We start from the raw sequence: 27,887 nt of genomic DNA, 5'->3' as shown, positions 1-27,887 counted from the left end.
TAATCTTCTATCTTCTATTTTGCCGTATTGAATTTGCAATCCTTTAGTTACAAAATTGCAACCTACAGGGGTTTGTGTAATTTTTAATTTGGTTTGGTGAATAATGTCCAATTACGCAAGTATTCCATACAAGAGTTACAAAAGATTTAAGTCAGTTGAATTGAAAAATGAGCATGTTCGAAATACAGATTCCTCTTGCCATGCGATGCAACGTTGCTCTTCCTTCCCATATTGGATATAAGACAACCTGGAACACTGTGTAGAAAATCCAAATGAAAAAAACACATACCCATCCGGTGAAGAACTTCTTGGAACAAGATTTAAATGGGCCATCTCGGTATGGTTTGCTGAAGTTGGGGTATTTGATGAGTTTGGGATTGTGTCTGAAAAGTATAATCACCGATCAATCCCATCCGAAGTTCAATCATAGGAACGCAGTAAAGCTAAACGCCGTCTCCGTGTGGCCGCAACCTATGAGAACTGTGGTATTATCAGCACCACATGATTATCATATCCACAATTACTCGGTTGGTGCCCTAACGATGGCCTTTCAATAAGGATAAAGCAGGTGTATTTAACAATCCACCCCATTCACACTAGCCAAGACCGGTTACCAAGTGGAATGTGGCTGCCGGCTCTTTGCCTACAGTCTAGTCGAGAAATGACATAACCATCAATCAGACCCTTCGGGTCAAATTCAATGAGGGTCGGTTTTCGAACTTTGATCCTTTTTTGCTGAAATCTGTATTTGTCCCATCATTGTACCTAGATTGTTTGATTGTGTGTACCTACTTTTGTACCTAATATTTGTCAGGAATGGCAGGCTTGTCCAGACTCGGTTCACAACAAAGAAATGTTGTATTTGGGACTTCCCTCACAGTAGGAAAATTGACATTATATAGTACATTCGGTTCAGAACTCTAAAATAATCGATACACGGTGACAATTACAGTCTGGAATAGTAGATAAATGAGATTAAGTAACGGAGATTTTGAAAAAGTCACGTGATGGTATAAAAAAGAACCAACGTTTTAATACAAAGTCGAAATATAATTACGTCATATCACTTACAATCGCATAGAGAAATGGTCTATGAGGGATATCATTACTATGCCATAAAGTATTACAAAAATTCTCCATTACATATGCTAATCCAAATAACAATAATTGAATTGTTATTGTGTGTATGTATTTATGTAAATCAATGCCTTTTCTTACAAATCTTTTGTTAAAGGACTAGAACATCTTTTTTTTAGCAAAGCAATTAGTAAAGAATCTGGAACCATGTCATTTATTAATTATCAAAATTTACTATAAATACCAATTGAAATTACCCAACTTCTACTGAACCTCAATTCCTAATTCCTTTCAATCAATTCACACTTTACATTTCATTTCACTCTCAACACATATATTAAATAAACAAACAATGGCTGGTCAAAAATTCCCCACTGACGTTAAAGCAAAATACGTCCCATACGACAATGAACATTCAGAGATCTTGAAAGCTGGTGCACCAAAACCACTCGATTTGCAAGAAGAATTGAAAGACGGAACTGTCATCATCACCGCTATTCCAGGTGCTTACACCCCCACTTGTTCTCTTAAACATATCCCAGACTATATCAAAAATGTCGAAGAATTCAAAAAGAAGGGCGTCAAGAGAGTTATCGTTTTGGCTGTAAATGATCCATTCGTCTTGTCTGCTTTTGGTAAGTCAGTTGGTTACAAGGATGAAGAAAACTTTGTCATTTTTGCCACTGACCCAGAAGGTCAAATTTCAAGCAAATTGGGTGACGATTACGTCTTGGACTTGAGCAGCGCTGGTTTAGGTAAGAGATTACAAAGATACGCCGCTGTTGTCAAGGATGGCGAAGTTGTTTACTTGGTCAATGAAGACGGTGGTGACTTCACTGATATTTCAAGTGCTGAAACTTTACTTAGAAAGTTGTAAATATGTATAGGCATATATCCATAAAAAGAATTCAATTCTTCTAACCATGATAATTTGTAGATATAGACTTGGAGTGTGGAAAAATAAAAGATTGGTGGATTTCTCAGATCTCTTGGGGGCTCAAATTGAACTAAAATTGAATTTCGCGTCTACAAGGAAGCGCAATGCTTGTTTACAGTTCATACACACATTGTAATCATCATCATCCACCACAACCAAATGTCATCTGCGATGCCAAGGTTGCCGAGGTACAGTGGTGACACAGATGATGATAACTCCATTCACTTGAAATATATGATTGGGAAATCGAATCCTCTAAAGTCACCCAGGAAAGCATCTGATTTTACTGGATATCGAAACATCGACTACACAAATGAGACAAAACATCAACTACATCATCGGAATGGGACCACGGAACCCAATATAGATGAGGAGATTTCAATGACATTGAAGGGCGTGCAAGAAGATATCGATGAAGAGGAGTTGAATGAATCGTATTTGAAGTTTATCAACAATCATTACGACAACGATTATATCGAAGAGGACGACGAAGATTATGTATTGAGTGATGGTGACACATACAATGAATCTTATAATGATGATGAAAGTGAGGATTGGGATTATTTGCACTATAGAAGAGGATTATCTGAAGAGCCGAATTTTACATCTCAAATTGAATCACCAAGGTTACGGAAAGCAATCGATTACGACGAGCAAGAAGATAGGAATAATATATCTGATGAATCTCCTCCGATAAGTAAACCCAGAACAGCGTATTGGAAGTCCTGCCTTGGGTTCACAATTGCATATGTGGCAGTACTTTTGGTGACCTTGTTGATGATGCTAAATAACAAACCACAATCGAATCTTACACCCAAACTAGACCTTAACGAGTGGAATGCCAAAATTAATAGTTTTGAACAGTCATTGCAAGAGCTTCAACGACAAATGGACACCAGACTAGAGCATATCAGTTCAAAGATTGAAGGTTTGAACCTCGAGCCTCTGTCAGCGAGAGATACTGAAAAAATGATTTATTTAAATCACGGACAAGTGCAATTGTCTCCTCGATTTCATCGATTCCTCAACCAGTTTCTTGATTCATATAGTCAATCCTACATCGATGACAAACTAAAGGAACTCCAAGTAGACAAGAAACTAGATAATATCGATGATTTGAAGGAGTATGTTGATCAAGCCATTTCAAACTCAATTGACTCAATCACCTTGAAAGTAGAGGCCAACGTGGACAAGATCCTTGATGGATTAAATATTGTGAATGATACAATCACAACCGATCCAAGACTGAAGAAAACTCCTTCGACAGCGAACAAAGTTTGGATAAATTCGATGCTTGAATTTATTTCAAAGGGATCAAAACTTGTCAATTATGCTGATTATAACCAGGGCTCACGAATACTTGGATTTTTGACATCAGATTTGGATAATCACAACTTATTCCAAAAAATGTGGTATGGATGGGTCATATTTGCCAAGGGTCTTCAAGATCGAACCAATGCGATCCATGCACTCTTAGATGATGACCTCTCATGGCAAGGTGGGGATGAGATAGGTATACGGCTTACTGCATCTATAATTCCCACTGATATTTTAATCCAGTTGGATAACGATGATGAAAATAGCCTGGTATATGTCTCAATTGGATTCAAACCATACACTAGAGCCGGATTTGATAAATTGAAATTCCCCAAAGTTGAAGATTCCGTTGGTCATAATATCAACGCATGTAAGTTCAAGTTCATCAAATCGAGTCAAATACGGCCGGGGATAAATCATATCAAAATGCCAATTCGATTTGTCAATTATCAAATCCCTGGAAAAGACATCTATTTGAAATTTTCTCGTAATGTGAAAATCACCAATATTAAAGTCTATGGAATAAGTGATGTGAATGCTGCGCAGTTGCAAGATAGGTTTAAGTTGTTGGTTGATGAGTTCAATGTTGATGACAGTGTGGGTAGCACATCTACTAAGCCAATGATTGAGGATAGAGGAGTCACTGGCGAAGATAGAGAAGAGATGAAAGTGTATGATATAAATGATGATATATATTTTTAAAATTAGCTATTAGTTTCCTATAATAAATGTATTACTATCTATGATCGTTTGAAACAGATGAGAGTGATAATCTAAAGCTTTCTGGCAATTCGATTAATATTTTCTACAATGAACCATTTCTAAACCGAAATTGTTTATTTTCAATAAGATAATAAAAAGTTAAACCGAAAGGATCCCAAATTAACAAAAAAGAATAGTAAAAGCAAAGCCTGCAGTGGCAAATTTGCTTCAAAAGGAAATCAACTATCTCAAACCTCTCCAAATAAATGCTTTCAAGTAGAATTGAATTTCAAAACAAAATGAAATGATCTTTTTAAATGTTTTCTTGCTTTTTATGAATACTAAATCAATAATGCACCAATAGCTAAAATTGCAGCAATTAGTGACAACTCATGATAGGAGCCGCCATTTGATAGGACTGTAACTTCCTTCTTGTTTACGTCTCTAGCTGCGACACCATCAGATTCTGAAATGGGCAAAATTGTGAATATTCCCGATTCACTTGATGGTGTTTCAAATGTGTCCCAAGTAGTTGTATCACTAAGAGTTTCAAATGTATCCCAAGTGGTGGTATCAGATGATGGATCGACAGTTGGGATTGAAACGCTAGGGATTTCTGGTGGATCAAGAGTTATTGTTGTTTCCTCTGGTGGGATTTCCCCCGTACCAGTCTCACCGGGATCAGTTGGGATTGAAACACTAGGGATTTCTGGTGGATCAAGAGTTATTGTTGTTTCCTCTGGTGGGATTTCTCCCGTACCAGTCTCGCCAGGAATTGAAACAGTAGGGTCATCTGGTGGGTCGAGGGTTATTGTCGTCTCTGGCAATGGACAATACGTAGTGTATGTAGTATCGTATTCAGTGACCGTTGTAACACCAGTGGTGATTTCAACGGGTGTACATTTGTAGTCAGAACAAGAAGTTATGGTGATTGTAGTTGTTTCAATCTCTGTTTCTGTAGTCTCTTCTGGTGGTGGTTGTGATGGGCCAGCTGAAGATGGTGGTGGTGGTGGTGGTGGATGCTCTGTAGTTGTTGTTGTAGTTATTGGACACCAAGTGGTGTATGTGGTCCATTCATCAGTAATTGTGGTTACACCAGTGGTGACTTCAGCAGTGGTACATTCACCATAATCACACCATGTCACTGTGACAACAGTAGTTTCCGGAATTGTAACTGTTTCTGTAGTAGGCAATGGACACCAAGTAGTATAAGTTGTTTCAATTTCAGTGATCGTAGTTACACCAGTGGTTACTGGAACCGTCGTGCAGGCATCATTCTCACATTTTGTTATAGTGACAATTGTAGTTGAAGGTTTCGTAACAGTCTCAGTTGGCAACGGACACCATGTGACATAAGTTGTTTCAACCTCTGTGATTGTAGTGACACCAGTAGTAACAGGCTTGGTAGTACAAATATCATATTTACATTCTGTTATTGTAACAATAGTCGTTTCTGGAACAGTGACAGTCTCAGTGGGGATTGGACACCAAGTAGTATAAGTGGTTTCAGTTTCTGTAATAGTAGTCACACCAGTCGTCACAGGTTTAGTGGTACATCCGTGATGGTCACATTCAGTGATTGTAATACAAGTAGTCTCGATAGTAGTTGATGGGACTGTAATTGTCTCAGTGGGGATTGGACACCAAGTAGTATACGTAGTGTCAGTCTTGGTGATTGTTGTGACACCAGTAGTGATGGTAGTTGGGTGGCATTCGTGGTGATGGCAAGTAGTAGTTGTTATTTCAGTGGTTGTAACGGTGGTGGTTGACTCTTCGGGAGGTGAAGAGTGCGAATGGGATGGGTGTGAGTGAGAAGGCCAGGAATGTGAAGGCCAGGAATGTGAAGGCCAGGAATGTGAAGGCCAGGAATGTGAAGGCCAAGAATGTGAAGGCCATGAGTGCGAGGGCCATGAGTGATGATCATCATCAGGAAGTTCTGTACCAGGTGGAGCAACCGAATCACTAAATGAAACCGTTGGAAGTGATATGATTGGTGCTGAATTCAGTGATACAGATATTGGTGATGGCAAAGAAATGGGTGGTATCGAATCACTCGAAATTGGTGACGGCAACGAAACGGGTGGTATCGAATCACTCGAAATTGGTGACGGCAACGAAACGGGTGGTATCGAATCACTCGAAATTGGTGACGGCAACGAAACGGGTGGTATCGAATCACTCGAAATTGGTGACGGCAACGAAACAGGCGGAACAGTGTCAGTTGTAATTGGTGAAGGGAACGAAACAGGTGGTATCGAATCACTCGAAATTGGTGACGGCAACGAAACGGGTGGTATCGAATCACTCGAAATTGGTGACGGCAACGAAACGGGTGGTATCGAATCACTCGAAATTGGTGACGGCAACGAAACGGGTGGTATCGAATCACTCGAAATTGGTGACGGCAACGAAACAGGCGGAACAGTGTCAGTTGTAATTGGTGAAGGGAACGAAACAGGTGGTATCGAATCACTCGAAATTGGTGACGGCAACGAAACGGGTGGTATCGAATCACTCGAAATTGGTGACGGCAACGAAACAGGCGGAACAGTGTCAGTTGTAATTGGTGAAGGGAACGAAACAGGAGGAACAGTGTCACTGGTTATTGGAGATGGTAATGAAATTGGTGTTACTGAACTGGTTGTTGTTCCTGGAGGCAAATCGATGGAAAATGTTGAAGCCCCAGATGTTGTATCACGGCGCCTAATTGCAAAAGTGAAACCAACCGCAACCCAAGTGGAAAAAGCGACTATATTCGATAACTGCATTGTTTGAATAAAATTCACTGATAAAACTTTTGAAGTGGTAACATAAGAACCTTTTTGATTCCATTTTGACTCCAAGTTAGTGAAACCCCACTGGTATTTATAATAATCCTCAAAGTATGTGACTAGGGTCATTCTACCGTTCTTAACTATACGCACTAATTGAGCCCTGAGGCGTAGCACCACCCACAAAACCCAAACAAACAAACAAACAATAGATTATAGTGACAAGACGGTCATAACAAGAACAAAAAACAGATGATCATAATGCTAGCCAAGAAACACTTCTCAAACGTATCTCCATACACACTTTAACTCCATATTTTTATGTAATAATTGGACTTTTAATTTTTGGCGATCTGTTTATAATGGTTTAAAAATAGTTTTTCGTTTTGTTTACCCAACAGAGGTAAATTAAGGAAAAAAATAAATCCATTGATCTGCGCAGACTTTTTGACGAAACGCGGAGAACGATGTTAGCGAATACATAGATGGAAAGCAAGGGAGGGAGTCCAGAATCTCCGTGGTGGAAGTGTAAATCTTTGCTAAATATAACTCAAGATATTCAAACAAACATGGTGTGAAAGAATTGCTTGTCAATCGTAATGATCTAGAACTGTTTACTCTGCTTATCCCTTACATTCGGTTTAGAAATAAACCAAACAATACCATGAAAGGTACTTGAGCGATACGTATTACGCAAAATGTTTGAACAAACATCCATTTTATATTCTCTTCCAACCTGAGCCAACATGGTAAACAGTTTGTTACTTAGCGAACGCTTCTGCCGAGAGTAAACAAACGTGGCTCAGTTAAAGTTTTATAAACTAGGGAGAAAAAGGGTTCTAAAGAAAAGTCACACAAAACTAACCGCACAAAAACTTTAACGAGAGGTTAAAATCCCTTTCTGTATTTTTCTTGATGAAATTTGCACCCACAACAAATATTGAAGATAGACAATAGAAAAAGGATTTCCCCTCGAGTTTCTCAATACACGTGCGTGTAAATTTCCTTTCGATCAATCTACAGATTGCGAAGATAAGGTACCTCTCTCCAGCAACCACTGCCAAGAGAGTGCAAATATCAACTACATAATATTTAAAATTTTATACCGAAAAATGGATGGAAAAATCTTTTTTAAAAAATTAATTAAACAGAAAGTATTATATGTATGTAAAAAAAAGTTCATGTTGTCCAGTGATTAAAACCAAGAATCACCAAATATAAAATGTTTGAAAGCGTGTCCTCCGGAGGATTCGAAATAACCAGATAGAACAACCAATTCACTGTCTATCGTAACATGATAAATGTGTGAAGGAAGCTTGGAAATCTCAAGCTATAATATGGTCTTTAAATATCCTCCTGTAAAAGCTTAAATTGTCCGATTATACCGAAATAAAAAAATATATTGATCTTTCAAAGTAGATGAAATTCCAATGCAAATAATTGTAGTAAAAAATCTCTCAATAAAAAGGCTTGCTTGTAAAACTAATCAATTTAGACCAAAGCAGCACCCAAAGCCAACAATCCAACAACAAATGAAACAGACTTGACGGCACCAGCAGCTTCAGAAATTTCAGAAACGGTTGGTGCTGCTGATTCTTCAGCTGGAGTAGACGATTCAGCAGCAACAGTAGTTTGAGTGGTTGGTTGTTCGCCGGTTGGTTGCTCGCCGGTTGGTTGAGTGGTTGGTTGTTCACCGGTTGGTTGAGTAGTTGGTTGTTCACCAGTTGGTTGTTCAGTTGGCTTTTCACCGGTTGGTTGTTCAGTTGGCTTTTCACCTGTTGGTTGTTCAGTTGGCTTTTCACCGGTTGGTTGTTCAGTTGGTTGTTCTGGCAAAGGACAATAGGTGGTGTATGTAGTTTCAACTTCAGTAACAGTAGTTACACCTGTAGTAATTGGAACTTCGGTACATTTATCCTCTTCACATGAAGTAATGGTGATGATGGTGGTTGAAATTTCAGTTTCAGTTTCAGTTGGTCCTGGTTCTCCAGTAGATGGTGGAAGTTCGGTTGGCTTTTCAGTGGTTGGCAATGGGCACCAGGTAGTGTATGTAGTTTCAACTTCAGTGACAGTGGTGACACCAGTGGTAACTGGGACTTCTGTACATGAGTTTTCTTTACATGAAGTAATTGTAATGACAGTAGTTTCAATTTCAGTATCGGTTGAAGTTGGTGGAGCAGTTGAGTTGGAGTAACCAGCTAAGGCAGTACTAGCGGCAGCGGATAAAACAGCGAGTTTGGAGTATTGCATTGTTAATTAAATTAGTCTAAGCGAATGTAGAAATTGATTTGGTGAAGAAAAGAAAAGGGTTGAGGGAGAAGTAAATCATTTGAAAGTTGCAGTGGTATTTATAATCTCGCCAAGATATCATACATGTGAAATCGAAAAAGAAACATACTGAAATGTTTAGTTTTTGCATTCATATAATTTAACCCAAAAAGTAAAGAGTGAGAATCTGCAAATCTCACAATAGATTTTGCGGTACTTTTAAAAAAAAGACAATGCTGGTCAATGCAAGTTACGCACCATATATTGAATTTAGGTTTGTGTTATGAAAAGCATTGTTATTGTTTACTAAAAAATGAAATTAAAAAGAATGTCTGGTTCATAATCTAGAGACTAAAGGGCTCTTCAAAGGCAATTAAAACACGACTAGAATAGTTAAGTGTACTTGTAACTGGCTCTCAAGTGTGGTGTCACTTTGCAGCGTTTTAAAAAGAAATGAAATACAACCGATTACCACCATAAAATTCTATTAATAGCAAATCAACTATTTTCCTTTTGCTCAGATTTTGTGTCGGCTTCTGCAATTTTACTAAAGTTTTAAATTTGCATTAAATGCAACTACTAATCATCTAACATTAAGACAAAAGTAAATAAACAAACAAACAAACAAGCATTTTCTATACTAAATTTAGAATTGAATTAATAAATTCCGGTTTTGATTGAAGCACAGCCTAAACTATAGATGTACATTCGAGGGTTTGTGGAGTTGGATGCACCTCTCAGTACAGCCGCGAGGATGTCATTACTTACTTGCAAGTGCTCTTTGTAACGCCGAGCAGATGAAAGAGTGAGGAAAGAGATTGTCGTGTCTAAACAAGTAAATCGAAGAGCAGTGTATGCATCCGTGCTTATATGTGGTAGTGCAATTGTAAGAATGATCATAAGATTATTGTTACAACATTTCCTTTTCTATGTGCAGTCTCATGTGAAAGAATCTCCCTCCCCTACACCACCCCTCTACAAAATAGATATCGCTGCATGACCTGTTTCTATTTTGGGATGAACTAGGAAAGCGGAGAGCTTGAGAGTAACCAAAACTCTACTACTGTAAGGAATAAACTTTTCCGAGGATGGCAATTAGCTGCTCTGGTTCTCTTTCTCTCAAAACATTGCTGTTTTTTCAAAAACCCACAAAGGGTATTTACGAAAGTGGCTACTATAGTCGATTGCTATTTCTATTGTGTTGAGGAATAATAGAACTTACTCACTATAAAAAGAAGAGATAATAGAAATTAACATTTTGTATTTGGGGACACTACCCGGAATTAGTAAAAGGGGGTTAATTCTGACACAAAATTGAAAGCAAATGTGGGTAGTGTCAGGAGGAACAATTTCAGAGGAATAGGTTTCGTTACCAACAATTTGAAGAAGGGTAACCACTTACATTTTCAAGGACTTTCTTTTTGGATATTCGACCGTGTAATCAAGTAGTAACAAAGCCCTTTGCTAGGCTAACCATGGCTTAGGCATTACTCTCTTCCTTTATCGCTTGCCTCCGGGGAAAGCGGGCTTTTGTGGTGCTACTATTCTAACGAGCTTTGCAACATTAACTAGGAACAAAGATTTTGTGTTGATATTGCTACCTTGACAACGAAAGGGAGAGAGAGACTCAATGTATTTTTGTGTTCTCAAATATGGAATACCGATTTCTATGAAATCGCGCTAATACCTGATTTATGCCACGTCCGCTCTATACAACAAAATTGACGTTAAGTAAAGGAGCAACAACTATGTGTACGAAACATTGTAACAAAACAATAGGCTACTCCTATTTCAGTCTTGAAAGTCATTTTTACTCTCTCAATGATTGATTGTTCTTTGACAATAGAATAAGAAAAAGAAATACCAAAATAAACAGAAATGCCTATTGGATTTCCATTTTCGTCCATTCGATTTCCCAATCGATGAGTTTACGTCTACTTTCTTTTCGATCTACGGGAGCTGTCCTCCAAATCGGGATGTTTACATTACCTACAACAACAAAATCCTTTGCAGGAAAGGCAATGCAGCAACTATTTCAGATGTGTTTTTTGGCATCCATGCGTAGCGTACGTTTTTGAATAAATCTTGTGCATGTGGAGCAGAACAAAAAAAGAGGCCTCTAGCAAGTTCCAAGAAATTATATGCCAGATTTTGCTGATCTCTTTCTATTGCATCTGTTCAACGTCAAAGTAACTAAAGTCAGGTATGTAAACAAACAGTTTGGATCATTGATAGTCTTTCATCTCTTCGTAGCCCCTGCTTCTCGGTCGTTACAATATGGTGTTCAGTCAAGCACAGGGGGTGCAAACATTTTCACCTGGGGAGAAAAATTCTAATGTCGGCTCTCGTTGTGTCCGATTCAAAAGAAATTACAAATCGGAATTCTACACCCTTTGCTTTTAAAACGTTTCTTGAAGACAACTACTACCGTAAGGTCAATCAGCTAATTTCCGCCTCCTGAAAGATAGGAGGGTTTCTAAAACTGGAGGAGCGGATTGGACAGCACAACATCCAGCAATTTGAGTCTCCATTGCATTTTGCCTGTTTGTGTTATTCACCCTGATTTTAGCCAAGAAAATCTTGATAGGGTTTCGCTACATCCCGCTAGAATAAAATGTTTAACTTTGATTTTCTCTCTACCCAACAAAATTCAACCACATTACTTTACAACATAACATCCACAAAGGATTTGCAAGAGTGCGAAACTCTTTTAGTTGATTTTGTTCAAACGTTTGTTTGCAACAAAAGTTTATTGTTTTTAAAATATTCACTTTGTGTATTTTTACATGCCAAGTAAGTCCAAACCGGTAGAATTATTATCGCCAAGTCAAGAGGAGATTATTGCTACAAATGAAAAAAACATGTCATGTGAGTAGTCACAAAGCCTTTGCCAAGATGTGTTAAGATTGTTTCTATTTATGGAACCTGACTCTTTTCGGAAGAACATGCTGTGGTCTGCTTTTTGCAAAGGGTAAACGATGAACCAATTTCGGAAGAGAAAATGCAAAACGAGCAAATGGAAGTTATGCACGTGTAACTGACCTGTCTGTAAGCCACATCCGTTTTAGATCAGTGTTTTCAATATTAGGTCGGATATAACACAATCACCGCTTTCAAAGCTTTCAATATAGCAATGACTGTTTACGTAAGAACTACAGACACTCACACCTTGATAGAATGGAACTTTCTTCAATTTATTGGCATTTGTTAATGCATTTTCTATACAATGTATTCAGCTTCATTAAAATACACTGTCCAATAAGCCTTTGAAACCAAAAGGCTCATATGGCACACCCCCGCCTTCAAAGTATTTGGACATACTTTCAACCCAGTGCAATCTCAACGAATGCAACATAGCAGAAGTACCTTCCATGACAACCAAAATACATACAGTCAATGTAAACCACATGGCGAATAAGAACACAACTGCAATAACACCGAATACTCCGGTAGGACCAAACGCTTTGCTAATGGTCATGGACCACAACACAGTTGATAATTGTGCATGAGCCAATGACAAAGCCCACAATCTCAAGTAGGAAGCGGTATGTGACACACAGTTAAGACAAAATTCAATAGTATGAATCACTTGATGGATCATTATATCTCCAAATGAATGTTCTTCGTGCTCTTCCCCTTCATCTTCATCATTGTAAGTGGAGTCGTTAGAGCCACCAGCTTCTTCATCATTTGGCAATGCCGAATATTGTGCATGCTGCTTAGCTTCTCTATCTAATTGTCTCTTTAACCACAATGGCTTAACAAAAAGTAACCAAGGTACACAAATTAATGCAATAACAACCAACCAAATTTGTATAGTTGCTTGTCCAGGGTAGAAAGGTTCTTCAACGTTTCCCGGTGACAAAAACATTGAAATCAACATGTTCAAAATTCCTGGTGGTTGATACTTTGATTCTGCCCAGTTGACTGTCCATTTGTAAACAATCACCAACGACAAGTATCCAAAGATACCTTGCATAAACAACAATCCAGGTATAAAGTTACCCACGATATCAACAATTGAGTCAAAATAAACATAGTTGGTAACTGAGAAAAAATATGAATAAGTCATATGAGCATATCCCATCAATATTGACAACTTCATCTTGTACGAATTAGAGAATAGCAATGCATTCTCAGTACCATGCCATGCTGGATCCATACCAAAAATATAGGTTCCAACTTCCTTGGCAATCAATGTATCACCGATCTTGAAATTTTCAGGCCATTCCCAACCACTTTTGAAGAGGTCCATTGATCTTGAAAAGACATCATTGTAAATGAACCCCGTGTACATGGAGAAAAATCCCATTAATAACAAAATATAGCGTCCAGTGTATGCCATATCGAATATTTCATCCTTTTTAACTCCGCTCAATTTCTTTTCATTCAAGACCAAAAATGCCGCCGCTAAAAACATAATGAATCCATGTCCCAAGTCACCAAACATGACAGCAAACATAAATGGAAATGTAATAATTGTAGGCAACCCAGGATTGATTTCTTTATAACGTGGAGTTCCATATGCGTCACAAATGGCCTGGAATGCATAGGTAAACTTGTTTGTACGTACATATGTTGGTGGTGTTCTGTTAGTGCTCAAAACATTGACAATCGATGGAATGGATTGTGTTTGATCAAACTCCTTCACAACTTGTGTAAGTTCTGGTATTGAATCAGTTGGGGTCCATCCTTCACCAAGCAACAATTTCCTAGCCCCATCATAATCACAGCGATTCATAGTCTTATAAACTTGCTTTTCTCTGGCAATGATTTCCCACCATTTACCAAGATCTTGACCGATGGCTATCAATTCAGATGTCAATGCATTTTCCGACTCACTCAATACAGTAGCCAAATCTTCAAGTTTTGATTTAACTTCAGACAACTGTTTCGATCTTGCTTCTTCACTTTTATCAACATCATACACTTCTGCATCCAAAGACTCACAAACCTTGACGATTCTATCGTGAACAAGTGATCCATAGGAAAAAATGATAAATGTATTCTTCGCCACGTATGCATTGTGCTTGGCATCATAAATCTCCTCTTGTAACTCTTCGCTGTGATAGTACAAATTTCCTCTCAAAATTCTCCACAAAATCTGTTGCAAGATTCCAACTTTATCACGATTGATGACTCCTGAGATAAATTGGGATGTTGATGCTGAAGTTGACGATAAACGCAGCTCATCGAGGTCTGGAAGTAACGATCGCTCAATTGCACTGTCACTACCACCACCACCAAGTTGATAGTGGAAAAATTTATCCACCGCCAAGATAGTGAACTTGAACTGCTTCAAGTTGTTTTGATTCTTGTACAATGTTTCAACTGAATCTCTTAATTGAACAACTCGATCCTCCAACAACTGACCACTCTCGACCAAATCGTCAATATCTGATTGTTGCGGTATAACAAACTCATAAGGATACAACTTCACCGGAATATCTCTATAATCCAATTCTTGTTTGAATAACCGATATTGTCTTTCAGTATTGTCCAATTTCCTCAATTCGTTTACAAAAGAACGTTGAAACTCATTGACTTTAGAGTTCAAATCTCTGAACTGGATGATATCTAGTTGACCAATTTTGTAAATTGTTTCTCTAGCTACTTCTGTGGGCACATAAATTTGCACGAGGGACATGTCCGCTGATCGAAACACCGCTTCCTCCTTCTCTGTCATGTTGCCTGAGATAAATGTTTTGGAAGATGCAGTGAATGATTGATTAAGTTGTGAGTTAAGATCGATTGATGGAAAGAGGTCCAATTAGAGTTTATCGTTTGCTTTCTCACGCACTCGATGCGTGCAATCTCAACTTTTCTAATTGACTCAGAAGAATTTGCTAATGTGCACGACCTCAATTAATTGCAACTTGACAAAACGGCTTTCATTATAGCCTAAATTGCCAAGTTGGTACAAGATACACCAAGTAAAACAGTATTACCTACTTCCACGAATATTATATAAATGAAGGCTCAGTGGCCTCTCTATTCGGCTAGTCTACTTAAAACATATCACCTGTGAGAATCAGTCCAATTACTCCTTTCCAAATTCTTCCTCTAGCTCCTTCTTATTCACTTTGTGAGCAGGTAACTTACCAATGCTAGCGTCAACATCCTCAGCCTCTTGAATAAGGGATTCCTTGTTGTCCTTGAATCCATGTTGCGCGTTCCACTGAGTAACCTTCTCTTCTTCCGCTTTCAATTTGTCATCATTAAAAGTTTCTTGCTCTATGTCATCCGCTTCTGGGTTTGGGGTAGTCTCCTCTTTCAATTCAGCTTTGTCAACCTGGTGTGCTGGTAACTTGGTAATGTTTGAATCAGCATCTTCGGCTTCTTGAAGTAACGACTCCTTTGGATCCTTGAATCCATGTTTAGTATTCCATTCACTAACCTCTCTCTCTTCTTCTTGGAATTTGACATCCACAGCAGGCGGTTGTTCCTCTGGCTCACCAGAAGGAGCTTCTTTTATATCCTCTTTCAATTCAGCTTTGTCAACCTTATGAGGAGGGAGTTTTGCAATTGAAGGATCAACATCCTCAGCTTCTTGAATTAAGGATTCTTCGTGTTTGCTCATTGTTGTCTGTGGTGCTTGTTTGATTGATATGTGGTAGTGAAGTGAGTTATCCAAATCAATTGTGGACTTTAAAGTTAATATTTATAGCAAGGAAAACATTCTATTATATTCCAAAAAGATAAAGAAATGCATGGACTGACATATTAAAAATAAGCGCATTCTATAGCACAAAACCGGTTAATTTCTACGGCTATCCCGGAGATCAAAACCACACTTTTTGAAGGAAGAAACGAAGTCAACGTCGAGATCGGACCAATTTTAATGATCAAAGAATTTTCCTTGTGGGCCATCTTGAAATAGAAAGTTTTAATTAACACGCTTGGGTTTTGTTCGATCGTCATTCATGAGCAGGTTAGTGTTGTGCAATCCCAGGGCGTAATATTTCCTGATTTTGCAAGTCAATTCTCAACCTGTGTGGGTCGAAATGTCCTGCTTGGGTAGAACCTCACACATATATAGTACTGATATCTATATTGATCACTGATGAGAAATTCAGCAAAATCTTGATGCACATGTAAAGCTCAAATATATCCGCGGTCGTTAGAAATCGGAGGTGTGCTTCTGTGTCTGAGGTGATGACACAATTGTCTTGTGCGTCCGCTATAACTTTTAGGAGCTCGCAATAAGTGTGAATCTGGATCTGGAGCCTTTATATTAATAGATTACCACCCATAAAGGCTTTTGCTCTGAGGATATGATTGTGAGCTAGCAATAATGAAACGTAGGTACAACGTTCGTATGAGCATTCTAGTTAACTGTGAAATTCTCCATCTACTTGACTATACCGCAGGAATGAACGATATTAATCTGTTTGTGATGTTACGTGATGTGTTGAAAGTGGTTATTGAATTGCGCTTGTTTAGTACACTCCTCATGATTTACGTTAAATGTTTTCAATTCTTAAAGAACTATTCATTTATAATTAGAATTCATACAATGCATCTATGCTTTTCCCATTTCCAGCTAAGAAAATCGAAATCGTCACACGGGTTATTATCATTTCGTATGAGTTTAGCGCTAATAAAATTTGCTACAATAGACCGGGGTTAATGCAAGAAAGTGAACAATAAAGGTAGCGGATTTACTAAAGCAGCGATGTACTCCAATGCTGGACCAAACGTAGCAAAAATATATGACGTTATCGTACATACGTATCCCTTTGGAATGTATTCCGTTTCTTGCACAAAGCGTAACTATAAACAGGGTGAATGGTAGCATCAACACTAAAGTTTGTAAACACAAACACTAAAAGATACTATGATGTCATACTGAAGCAGTCGAGGTACGAACAACCGAGGGAGTAATGTCATAAACCAAATCCATATGCTTCAGCTAAAAGAACATTAATATCATACAGAGGACTGGGATAAGCGACTTTAGTTATTTGTATAGCGCATTTAATTTCTAATGAAATGTATGAGGGTTTAAAAATTAAAAAAAAAACGGTGTCATTCCTGTTCTTTTCGCATTTCCTTTTATTTCCTTTTCTTTTCTTTTTCATGTAATCGATTTATTTTGCAATCATTGTCACGACAAAAATCTTCTGATTACATAATAATGAAAATAGGCCCACTTATTTTTCATTACTAAGAAAGTGTATAATGTATCACTAAAAGACAAGTGAATATCACTAAACTACGCTGTATTGGGCTTTAAATGAATCTAATTTTCTCCAAATTGGCGAGGCATAACGTTTTCAGTTCAACTTATCCATACAACCAAGCTTCTTTTCGATTCATCAGCATGTTTTCTAACTTCAAGATAGCATTCACATCTTCAACCAAACCGGAACGAGCACCCAGGGGCACCCAGGTTAGAGGAGACTACAAAGAGCTAATCCCCCGCGTTCAGAATGATATAAATATCATTACTACTCAACTTGCCCAATATGAGAACAAGTCGCTACTACGAAAAATAATCCAGTTGATGAAGAAGAATCATAAAGAACAGATCGAGGAGCTAAAAAGGGAGCATGGTGGAACACCCAAACACGATGTCAAGCTATTCCACCTACTCAAAACACAGTTAGCTGAGTTAGGTAACTTATTGGACATTTTCAAAAACAATTTCATCCACTCATTATATGACAATCATTTACTCGATTATAAGATGCAAAAACTAGAGTCAAGTTCAGGATCAAAACTTAGCTCAGCTTCTTCTGGGTCTTCAGTATCTTTACTTTCAATGGGTGAAGTGGATGACAATGTGGTTGATGATGCACCAGATTATTTGTTAGATCCAATATCATTCGAAATTTTAACGGACCCAGTAGTCACTCCCAGTGGAATCACTTACGAGAAAGAAGAGATCTTAAACCATATCAATAGTAAAGGCAAATATGATCCAATAAGTAAACAACCCTTAAGTAAGGATCAGTTGTATCCAAATTTGATTATAAAGGATACTGTCGAGGCATATAAAGTAGAACATAGCAAATAAAGCATAATAAACGAAAAGCATTATGTATAAATTATAAGATTATTTTGGTCTAGTTAACTGATAGGCTACATCGAATAGTTTTTCCGGTCGGTCTTTAATATAACAGTCGCTGATCCTGCATCTAAGAGAATGAATTTTTTTTTTAGGGCTTGATGAGTAGGCATCAACCACAGTAAATTTATTACAAGATAGAAGGCAAACCTTACATCTCAAGACGATATAATTCAGAAGAATGAGGAACTTGGTAGTGTTGAACAGGGGACACATTAGTCCCGAATCACAAACTTATCCAGATTTGCACATAATTGACAGTGTTTACGATGTAGTCTCCGATGCTATCACATTCGTCCTATCCTCAGAGGAAAGCCAAATCATTGAAGTACAACAATTCCACAAGAATGGGAGTGTCTCTGTTCTTGCTAGTTTCCCCGTTAGCTCAGAGCTATTGAATACTGTGCATTTTGTTGACTCGGCTCAATTAGTTTTTGTTTTTAGTAATGGTGATATCATCACTGCCAGCTACGATCCACAACAAACAAACGATTACGACCATACCATCATTGAAATTGTTGGTACAATTGATGTTGGATTGAAAGCGGCACAGTGGTCTCACGATGAAGAAACCTTGGCGATGGTGACCAACGAAAATAAATTGCTTTTATTATCAAGGGTATTTGAGCCAATTACTGAAAAATTGTTGGACTCTAATGATATCAAAATATCCGACTCCAAGCATGTTTCAGTGGGATGGGGTAAAAAAGAAACACAGTTTAAGGGCAGAGGATTCAAAGCATTGGAAAGAGAAAAGGAAGCATTGAAACATGCAGGATTGGATGAAAATGCAACACAATTACGTGATCCCACTGTGAATGAAATTGAACGAGGAACAATCTCAGACTTTGATGACAACACAGTCAGGATCAGTTGGAGGGGTGACTCTGAATATTTTGCAGTAAACACGAGAGAGTCTGTCTTGGTCGAAGACACGAAGGAGACATACGACCGTAGGGTTATTCGAGTATTCAACAGGGAAGGTGAACTTGACAGTGTTAATGAAGCTGTTGACGGATTGGAACAAAATCTTAGCTGGAAACCGCAGGGTGCTCTAATCGCCTCGACCCAGAGACATATCGATGATGAGGATGGAGAAGAGGTTCTCGATTTGGTATTTTATGAAAGAAACGGTCTCAGGCATGGACAGTTTAACCTTCGAGTTGATCCTCGTGAAGAAGTTGTGCAAAATATTACATGGAGCTCTGATAGTGAAATATTATTAATTCAATACAAGGATAGAGTACAATTATGGACAACGAAAAATTATCACTGGTACATGAAGCAAGAGCTTTTTGCCAGTGATATCTTATTCACAAAGTTCCACCCCGAGAAACCGTCAAACTTTATGATTGGAACGATAAGTGGCTTGCAAATTATAGATCTCACTTACAAGATAGTCACAGGACCAACAAGGTTTGGCAACGATTTGGGTATGACTTTAGTTACAGATGGCGCAATAGCAAAGATCACCCCGATATCAGTTGCTAATGTTCCACCACCAATGAGTTTACGTGAATTAGATGTTCCAGGAAACATCAATGACCTTGCAGTCAGTAAGTCGAATGAAAAGTATGCCACATTGTGCAGCAACAATGACATATACCTCAGTGAATTGTCCATTCCTGAAATGAGGCAGGGCAAGCACCCCAAGGTGTTGAGCAGAGTTGCTGCGGATGTGTACATTAACGAATCTAATGAAGTAGCAAAGCAAATTGCATTCATTAGGGATGATTTTGTTGCCGTTGCCATTGATGCACCAACATATTCTCGTGTGGTATTGATGGAGGTTGATGATATAAAGAATCCAAAGCTTAATGATTCAGTTGATGTTACGCCAAAATTAGTTTTGATGAAATCCAGGGCAGATTTCAACACTGTGATAATTGAGACTGTAGATAGCAGGCTTATTCAATTTGATTCCACACAAGATCTCAAAGAAGTATGCAAGCTTCCACAATTGTGTCGTGAGTTTGAAGTGAATTACAAAGAAGAAACTGACGAGTTTGAGTGTTTTGGTTTGTCACGGAATGGAAAACTATTTCGCAATGAAACACCAATTGTCAGTGGAGTAACTTCATTGTTGATTACTGAGTCCCACTTATTATTCACGACAGTATTATCCAAGTTGTGTTTTGTTCATTTGAACTCTACACATGAGAATTACGAAGTGTTTCAAAACCTATCAAACGAAAATATTGTGGATGAAAGAATAAGACAAATTGAACGGGGATCATTTTTGGTCAATGCCATGCCAACGAAATACTCAGTTGTCTTGGAAGCCCCAAGAGGCAATCTTGAGACAATATGTCCTAGGATTATGGTATTGTCGGCCATACGTAAATTCATCACAGCCAAAGATTTTCACAACGCATTCCTTGCATGTCGTACACACAGAATTGATTTGGATATTTTGCACGATTATAATCCAACATTGTTCTTCAACAATGTTGAGCTTTTTATTAATCAAATACAGAAGGTTGAATATTTGGATCTATTTGTGTCATGTTTGCATGAAGAAGATGTAACCAAGACCAAATACAGAGAAACGTTGATTGATGCTGGTATTAACGAATCCGAGATCAAACAGAATGGAGAAACTTTACAACCAGCATTTCGTAAGAAATTTGCCAACAAGAAAGAAGAAGTATTCAAAAACTTTCAAGACTCGAAGGTTAATCGAATTTGTGAGGCTGTTTTGTCCATCTTGCTTAAACCAGAGTACTTTGACAATTACATGCAAACAGTTTTGACTGCCTACGCATGTGAGAAGCCCCCTAATTTGGTTGAGGCTTTAAAGTTGATTGGCGGTTTAGGGGACGAACAACAGAAGGAAACTGCAATAACCCACTTGTGTTTCTTGCAAGATGTGAACAAGCTTTACGATACATGCTTGGGATTGTACGATGTCAAATTGACTTTATTGATTGCGCAACAATCTCAAATGGATCCAAAAGAGTATCTACCATTCTTACAAAACTTGCACGTGCAACCAGAATTGCGTAGAAAGTTTTTGATCGATGATCATTTGAAAAATTACAATTTGGCATTGAACTGGTTACATGAACTGGGTGAAGGCGCTTTTGCAGAATTCGATGCCTATGTTGTGAAACACGACTTGTATAAACTTGGGTTGAAGATTTACGAATACAACAAGAAGAGAAGTAACGATATAATGTACTTGTTTGCTGAGCATTTACAAAAGACAATCAACTTTAGTGAATCTGGTTTGGCATTTGAATATTTGGGCAAGTTGGATCAGGCATTAGAAAACTACATTTTAGCAAAGAAATGGAAATCGGCATTATCAATTGCTGAAAAGTCAGAGTTCAACAAAAAGTTTGAAGACACGGCTAATAGCCTTGTAAATACATTGACTGCTGATCACAAATACAGCGATGCTGCTGAAATTGAATATCACTTTTTGGGAAATGCCATGGAAGCAATTAAGTTGTACTGCAAGCAATACTGGTTCGATCAAGCCATTCTTATTGCTGAAAAGGAGTCACAGCCAGAATTAATTGAATCTGTCGTCGACGTTCAAATAAATGAAGGTTTCGGTACCATTGCGGAACTATTAGCAGATTGCAAAGGTCAAATGAACTCACAATTGAGGAGGTTGAGAGAGTTGCGTGCTAAAAAGGAAGAAGATCCATATTCTTTCTATGGCGCCCCAGATGACATAGATACACCGGACAATGTATCAGTCGCTGCTTCTGAAACATCTACTGCGCCATCATTTTTCACTAGGTATACAGGTAAAACCGCTGGAACTGCTAAAACCGGGGCATCACGTCGTACCTCTAAGAACAAGAAGCGTGAAGAGCGTAAAAAGGCCAAAGGTAGAAAAGGTACTATCTACGAAGAGGAGTATTTGATAAGATCAGTCGGTCGGTTGTTAGAAAGGTTAGATCAAACACAACCAGATGCCCTTAGATTAATTGACGGGCTAATCAGGCGTCAAATGAAGGAGAAAGCTTACCAGATTCAAAAGAACTGGTGTGAATTGATTGACTTCATTTCAGAAAATATTGATGAGATACATAATATGAGTGAAAAGGATCGTGAAAGAATCGATGACAATGGTGAAGTGTATCTAATCGAAGAGATTCCTAAACCTACAGTTAACAAATTTCCCAAATTTAATATATTGGATTACTAGGTATACCCTTTGAATTTATAGATTAATGGACGCAAAACTTTTTGCTGATCTTCTTCAGCTCGTATCGGAAGTACAAGTCACGTAGACTAATGATTGCATTTTTCATTCCATCAGTAACGGCCTCTTTCTTGCACTTGGAATAGCACATATATTTATCAGGCAAGTTAGTTGCAAAACCTTCACCTATTCCTTCTTTCCATGTTCCGTCATTCAAGGTCAAACGAATCACGCAAATACACTTTGCGGAGTACCTTGTGCTACTATTCTCGCCTTGTGTTTTAATCGCTGAAGCAGAAGTAGAAGTTGGCATGTTTTCTGTAGACGCATTCCCTGCCAATCCGCCAGTCCCAGAACTATTTTCCCTTTGATCACTGGTTTCATTCATTTCCAGCACGACACATTCCTCTATTGAAGTGGACCATCCATTAAACCCAAAGACTTCATTAGCTAATTCGTATAACGTATGCCTTGCAAACTTGTTGAAATTCCAATTCAACCGGCCAAAACTATTAGAATCTTTAGAATATTGTAACTGTTCAAGTTTGATTTGCAACAAGCTAATTTTTCTCAACACCGAGTCATCAAAATCTTCCCCTGACTCTTCAGTCACTTGCTCTTCCAAATCCGATATCGCTGGGAAATAGTTGACGGTTGAAGGTAAGTTCCGTGTCTCTTCATCTATTTCGTACTTTGAGTCTTCAAACGGCATAAAGACATTTCTTTGTACCGTGATAATCGCAAGGCTGTCTTGTGAGTTTGGTTCAAATATAATTTACGTGTCTCGTTTATTTGGTTGAATTTTTTTCATCACCACATATTACCAGTGACACATCAACAATCGCATGGAATACATAAACAGCATTCTAGGGAGTCAAGCTCAGACCCAACTGGTAGAGGAAGCGATTCCTACACTATGTAACCGATTACAACATTCAACCATGCTCACAGATCGTCGATCTGCCGTGTTGGGTTTGAAAAGTTTCAGTAGACAGTACCGAGAAACTGTTGTTGAATATGGGTTAAAGCCATTGGTATCAACATTAAAGAAGGACCACAACAATGACAATTTGGTTAAATCCATTTTGGAAACGTTTTTAATATTGTTTATCCGTGGTGATTCCAATGAAGATTTAACTCGAGGGTGGATTTCGCAACAGCTGAGGTTGCAAAATGGAAAGTACCCATCGCCGTTGTTAATGGAAGGTATAACTTTGGACCAAATGTCATTGTGGATTGCAGATGCCCTTTTACAGGATCAAGAGGCTTTTAAATTGTTGGTAGACGGATTGGATCAAACTGACTACCATTTGAGGCTATACACCATTCAACTTTTAGAATCACTAGTGGCCAGTCGCGGCATTAGAGTTAAGGAGGCTTTGTTGAATATTCCCACCTCAATATCCACTATATGCAATTTGCTAGTTGATATGCATGAACCGGTGCGCAATGAAGCAATCTTGTTGTTAATGGCTGTGGCTAACAATAATTTCAATATCCAAAAACTAGTTGCTTTCGAAAATACATTCGAAACTTTATTCAACATAATTGATGAGGAGGGTGGAATACGTGGATCAATTCTTGTTCAAGACTGTTTGACCTTGATCACGAATCTTTTGCAGTTTAATGCGTCGAATCAAAAATTCTTCTTGGAAACTCAGTGTGTTCCTAGACTAGCGAGATTATTGGGCGAGCCAATCGATGAAACAGAAGGGCCGGATAGTTTCGTCGAAAATGGAGCGCCTATTTCTCCACCTCCCATGGTATGGACTGAACAGAGATTACAAAACATGATCATTGCATTGGAAATTTGTCGGTTATTGGTCTCAGAGGATAATGAGATGGTTGTGCAAAATCAAGACAATTTATATCAAAATGGTATTCACTATATTCTTTTGAAGCTTGTATTTTCGCCACTTACTGAAACTCCAGTTCGTACAGTTGCGTTGTTGGCTACTGCAGATGCTATAAGTGGGAATCCAACAATACAGTTTGAGATTTCAAAAATTGACGTGCCCTTTGTTGATCCATCTTTGCCACCACATCTTCAAGCATATGACAAGCCTATTCTGGTGCCATTGGCTTGGCTCAATTGGTGCTTATTCCTCAATTCAGTGCATTTATTTGATATACGAATTGGTGCTGCCTACTGCTTACAATCTTATTTTAAACACAACCAAGAATCAAAAATGGCATTCTTGAATGATCAAATTTCTGCCTACTCTGACGAAGGTTTCTACAGGAATCTGAAGGAAGATTTACCACAAATGAATGGTAGTACTGTCGCTACACCTTTTGGAAACGTTTTTAAGGTATTGATGGACTATGATGCAGATTTAAAATTAAATCCATACAAAGTTTGGTTTGCAGCTATAATACTAATTTACACCTTTCAAGATGAACCAGAAAACAAGGACATTTCAAGGGCCTTGGAGACGGGAGACGAAGAGGCGGGAGAAGAGGTTATGACTTCAGTGCAGGCAGTTTCAAATTTGCTTATCACAACTTTGAATCATATGGATCAAAGAATTGCTATTGGGTATTTGATGCTTCTCACTGTCTGGCTTTATGAAGATTTCAACGCGGTGAATGACTTTTTGAAAGACGAATCAATTGTTAAATCGTTATTGAACTCTTTGTCTCACAACTCATCAGGTGAAAATCTGCTTGTTCATGGTATGACTGCAATATTGCTTGGTGTGGTGTACGAATTTTCTTCCAAGGAATCACCAATTCCGAGAAAAGATCTACATGCATTGCTAGTGAAGAGCTTGGGGAGAGACAATTATTCCTTGAAAGTAAAGCAATTGCTTGCCGATCCTTTATTTAAATTCTTTGATGAGTCACTGAATTTTACCTCAATACAGGATGAAAGTGGTTTGCCGGATGTCTATTTCGACCCCATTTATGTCAATTTGGTAAAGGAGAACTCATTCCGCATAAAAAGAGCTTTGTTCCATGACCCTGATGGTGAACCAAGACACAAAATCTCCTACGAAGATATCGAAGAGCTCGACCTGAGAATATCTGAGCTCAAAAAGGAGATGCATGAAACAAAGCAGAAAAATTTAGAGAACGAATCAACCATGAGGTCAAAGATAAAGGAGCTAGAGACATTGAAAGAGGAATTGGAAAAACGCTTGGTATCTACTGAGGCAGAACTTGATAAGTTGAAGGAGGAACACAAGGCAGCAGAAGAAAATATTTCATCTACACTGAAAGATCTCAAGGAAGTTACAGCATTAAAAAATAAACATGAATCTTCATCGACAAAGTTGCAGAAGGAATTGGAGACGAGTTTAAAGAAATTAGAAGCTCTCGAAATGGGAAAAAAACAATTGGAGTCCCTGTTGAGCCAAACAGAACTGGCAAAAGCTAAGCTTGAAGCTGGTGTGAATGTAATGACGAAAGAGCTTTTCCAATTAAAGAAGCAAAACAGCGATGCCGAGAGTAAGATAAAGAAGCTTGAAAAGGATTCAAAAAATATACAGAATGAGTCCGGGAAAGCTAAACGTGCGAGTGAGAGTCAAATCAACAAGCTTAAAGAGGAAATCGAAAGTTTGAAGCAGCGTCTTGTCAACGAGCAAAAGGAACACTGGAAAGCGACCACGGAAATGGAATCATTAAACAAAGACCTAAACGTGAAAGAATCTGATATACTGAAAACTAGGCAAGAAGTGATCGGTCTCAAATCTAAAGTGGGGGAGCTTGATCGGGAAATGAATTACTTGAATGGCTCTCTTGAGAAGAAACAGACCGAGATTCACGAGTTGAAATCGGAAATCGAAAGCTTAAATGCAGAGAAGCTTACATTAACAACTGAAACAGATAAATTGACTTCCAAGCTTCAGTCAGCTCGTGAGAAGTTGATTCAGGTCGAATCGGATAGTAGCGAAAAGATTAACAAGCTTGGGAATCAATTGAAGGAGTATGCATCTCGGGTGAAGAAGTTGCAAGAAGAAGTAAGTGGTCTTGAGAAGAAAGTGGAATGCGTTCTGGAATTGGAACAAGAAAATAAGGATTTGAAGGATGAACTCTCGAGACTGCGAGAAGAGTTTGATGCAAAGGAGAAGAAGTTGACCGCGTTGAACAAAGTCAATGAAACAAATGAGCAACTTTCCAAAGAGATTAAAGATAACAAAAAAGAACACGAGAAATCTCACTCAGAGTTGTTGGCAAAAATAAAATCATACATGGACGAACTAGAGGCTGGGAAACAGAAAATCATTGCTGGTGAGAAAGCAGGAGCCGAGGCTAAAAAGCTTTCCACAGAGCTCAAAGTCTTGGAAGGTAAAGTATCAGAGCTTGAGGCTGAATTATCTGAAAAGACCTCGCAGCTTGTGGAAGGAATTGCGGCTGAGGACAAAAACCTTGAGCTCAAGAAAGATATTGAGAAGCTCAAAGAGGAGATAACCAAGTCCAAGGAAAATGATGCTAAATGTGACAAACTAAACAAAGATATCGAAGAGCTCGAGGATCAAATTAAAGAAAGTAAACTATTACAAGCAGCTAATAAAGAACTTCAAGATAAAGTTGAAGAACTCACTAAAGATCTTGAATCCAACAAAGAAAAAGTTGAAACTGGCTCAGGTTTGAAAGATGAGATGGAAAAACTTAAAGCTGAACTTGGTGAGGAGAAGAAGAAGCAAAGTGTTGGCGATGACGAATTGCGGAAGGAAAATGAGCGTCTCAGAGAGGAGCTCAAGAAAACCAAGAAGGAAATACAAAATGGTCTCGATTTGCAAAGTGAAAACAAAGACCTCAAGAGGGAACTTAAAAAGATTAAGGAGGAACAGAAGATTTTACTTGAAGCACAGAAGCAAAACGAATCTCTTTGCAAAGAGCTTGAAAAATCTAAAAGGACCTCATCAGATGCCAAAAACCTCAAAAAACAAATTGAGAAGCTCAGTAACGAATTAGCTGAGGCTAAAAAGCAGAAGGATGAGATTAACAAGTTGCAAGAGGAGAAAACAAAACTTGAACTGGAACTTGAAAAGAGCAAGAAGCAAGCCATCGCATTTTCTGATTTAGAGAGCCAAAAAAATAAAATTCAAAAGGAACTTGAAAAAGCCAAAAAGAGCCAAGACGACGTACAAGACTTGCGGAGCAAAGTCAAGAGTCTTGAGAGCGAACTTGAGAAGCGTAAGAAGGAAATTCTAGATGATTTTAGTTTAAAAACTGAAATAGAAACTCTCGCAAATGAAAAGGATTCTCAGCTGAAGGAAATTGAGGAATTAAAGAAACAAAAAACAAACCTAGAGGAGTTGATCAATTTGGAAAAGGAGAAAGCTCGAGAAGACTCGACTGAAAAGGATGACGAAATCGATCAACTTAGGATACAACATAAGGATGAGATTCAACAAATAGAAAAAAAGTTGAAGAGCCTAGAATATAAATACTCTTCGTACGTCCCCAAGTCTGATTTGGATGATTTAATGCTTTTGATGTCTGATTTGGATGACAAGAACAAGGCGTATAAGTCACATTTGAGGAAACTAGGTGAAATCGTTGAAAGTGATGAGTCCAGTGATGATGAAGAAGATGATGATGACGATGAGGAGGAGGATTAGATGTAAATAAATTAATGTA

The 27,887-nt window shown here is 38.2% G+C and overlaps 10 protein-coding genes across 10 annotated transcripts; 5 read left to right on the top strand and 5 right to left on the bottom strand. All coding sequences in view use genetic code 12, as the record gives it.

The window, feature by feature from the left end:
* Window positions 1–1,429: 1,429 nt before the first annotated feature.
* Window positions 1,430–1,954, top strand: CORT_0E03250 (Ahp1 alkyl hydroperoxide reductase; the record flags this gene model as incomplete). Its single annotated transcript, XM_003869995.1, has 1 exon — window positions 1,430–1,954. One exon carries the CDS (start codon window positions 1,430–1,432, stop codon window positions 1,952–1,954), a length of 525 nt encoding a protein of 174 aa, XP_003870044.1.
* A 219-nt stretch (window positions 1,955–2,173) lies between these two features.
* Window positions 2,174–4,033, top strand: CORT_0E03240 (hypothetical protein; the record flags this gene model as incomplete). The annotated part of the gene is made up of 1 exon (XM_003869994.1): window positions 2,174–4,033. The coding sequence occupies one exon, from the start codon at window positions 2,174–2,176 to the stop codon at window positions 4,031–4,033; it is 1,860 nt and encodes a 619-aa protein (XP_003870043.1).
* A 341-nt stretch (window positions 4,034–4,374) lies between these two features.
* CORT_0E03230 (hypothetical protein) lies at window positions 4,375–6,933 on the bottom strand (the record flags this gene model as incomplete). Its single annotated transcript, XM_003869993.1, has 1 exon — window positions 4,375–6,933. The coding sequence occupies one exon, from the start codon at window positions 6,931–6,933 to the stop codon at window positions 4,375–4,377; it is 2,559 nt and encodes an 852-aa protein (XP_003870042.1).
* A 1,362-nt stretch (window positions 6,934–8,295) lies between these two features.
* CORT_0E03220 (Pga62 adhesin-like cell wall protein) lies at window positions 8,296–9,051 on the bottom strand (the record flags this gene model as incomplete). The annotated part of the gene is made up of 1 exon (XM_003869992.1): window positions 8,296–9,051. One exon carries the CDS (start codon window positions 9,049–9,051, stop codon window positions 8,296–8,298), a length of 756 nt encoding a protein of 251 aa, XP_003870041.1.
* Window positions 9,052–12,310: 3,259 nt separating this feature from the next.
* Window positions 12,311–14,755, bottom strand: CORT_0E03210 (Vph1 vacuolar H(+)-ATPase; the record flags this gene model as incomplete). The annotated part of the gene is made up of 1 exon (XM_003869991.1): window positions 12,311–14,755. The coding sequence occupies one exon, from the start codon at window positions 14,753–14,755 to the stop codon at window positions 12,311–12,313; it is 2,445 nt and encodes an 814-aa protein (XP_003870040.1).
* Window positions 14,756–15,109: 354 nt separating this feature from the next.
* On the bottom strand, window positions 15,110–15,649 carry CORT_0E03200 (hypothetical protein; the record flags this gene model as incomplete). Its single annotated transcript, XM_003869990.1, has 1 exon — window positions 15,110–15,649. One exon carries the CDS (start codon window positions 15,647–15,649, stop codon window positions 15,110–15,112), a length of 540 nt encoding a protein of 179 aa, XP_003870039.1.
* Window positions 15,650–17,305: 1,656 nt separating this feature from the next.
* Window positions 17,306–18,088, top strand: CORT_0E03180 (hypothetical protein; the record flags this gene model as incomplete). Its single annotated transcript, XM_003869989.1, has 1 exon — window positions 17,306–18,088. One exon carries the CDS (start codon window positions 17,306–17,308, stop codon window positions 18,086–18,088), a length of 783 nt encoding a protein of 260 aa, XP_003870038.1.
* A 232-nt stretch (window positions 18,089–18,320) lies between these two features.
* Window positions 18,321–22,301, top strand: CORT_0E03170 (hypothetical protein; the record flags this gene model as incomplete). The annotated part of the gene is made up of 1 exon (XM_003869988.1): window positions 18,321–22,301. One exon carries the CDS (start codon window positions 18,321–18,323, stop codon window positions 22,299–22,301), a length of 3,981 nt encoding a protein of 1,326 aa, XP_003870037.1.
* A 22-nt stretch (window positions 22,302–22,323) lies between these two features.
* Window positions 22,324–23,010, bottom strand: CORT_0E03160 (Rad59 protein; the record flags this gene model as incomplete). The annotated part of the gene is made up of 1 exon (XM_003869987.1): window positions 22,324–23,010. The coding sequence occupies one exon, from the start codon at window positions 23,008–23,010 to the stop codon at window positions 22,324–22,326; it is 687 nt and encodes a 228-aa protein (XP_003870036.1).
* A 133-nt stretch (window positions 23,011–23,143) lies between these two features.
* Window positions 23,144–27,868, top strand: CORT_0E03150 (Uso1 protein; the record flags this gene model as incomplete). Its single annotated transcript, XM_003869986.1, has 1 exon — window positions 23,144–27,868. One exon carries the CDS (start codon window positions 23,144–23,146, stop codon window positions 27,866–27,868), a length of 4,725 nt encoding a protein of 1,574 aa, XP_003870035.1.
* Window positions 27,869–27,887: the final 19 nt, after the last annotated feature.

This window comes from Candida orthopsilosis, assembly GCF_000315875.1.
Source record: "Candida orthopsilosis Co 90-125, chromosome 5 draft sequence".
Taxonomy (NCBI): domain Eukaryota; kingdom Fungi; phylum Ascomycota; class Pichiomycetes; order Serinales; family Debaryomycetaceae; genus Lodderomyces; species Lodderomyces orthopsilosis.
Note: the sequence above shows the minus strand (reverse complement) of the source record. Positions and strands in the feature narration are given on the sequence as shown.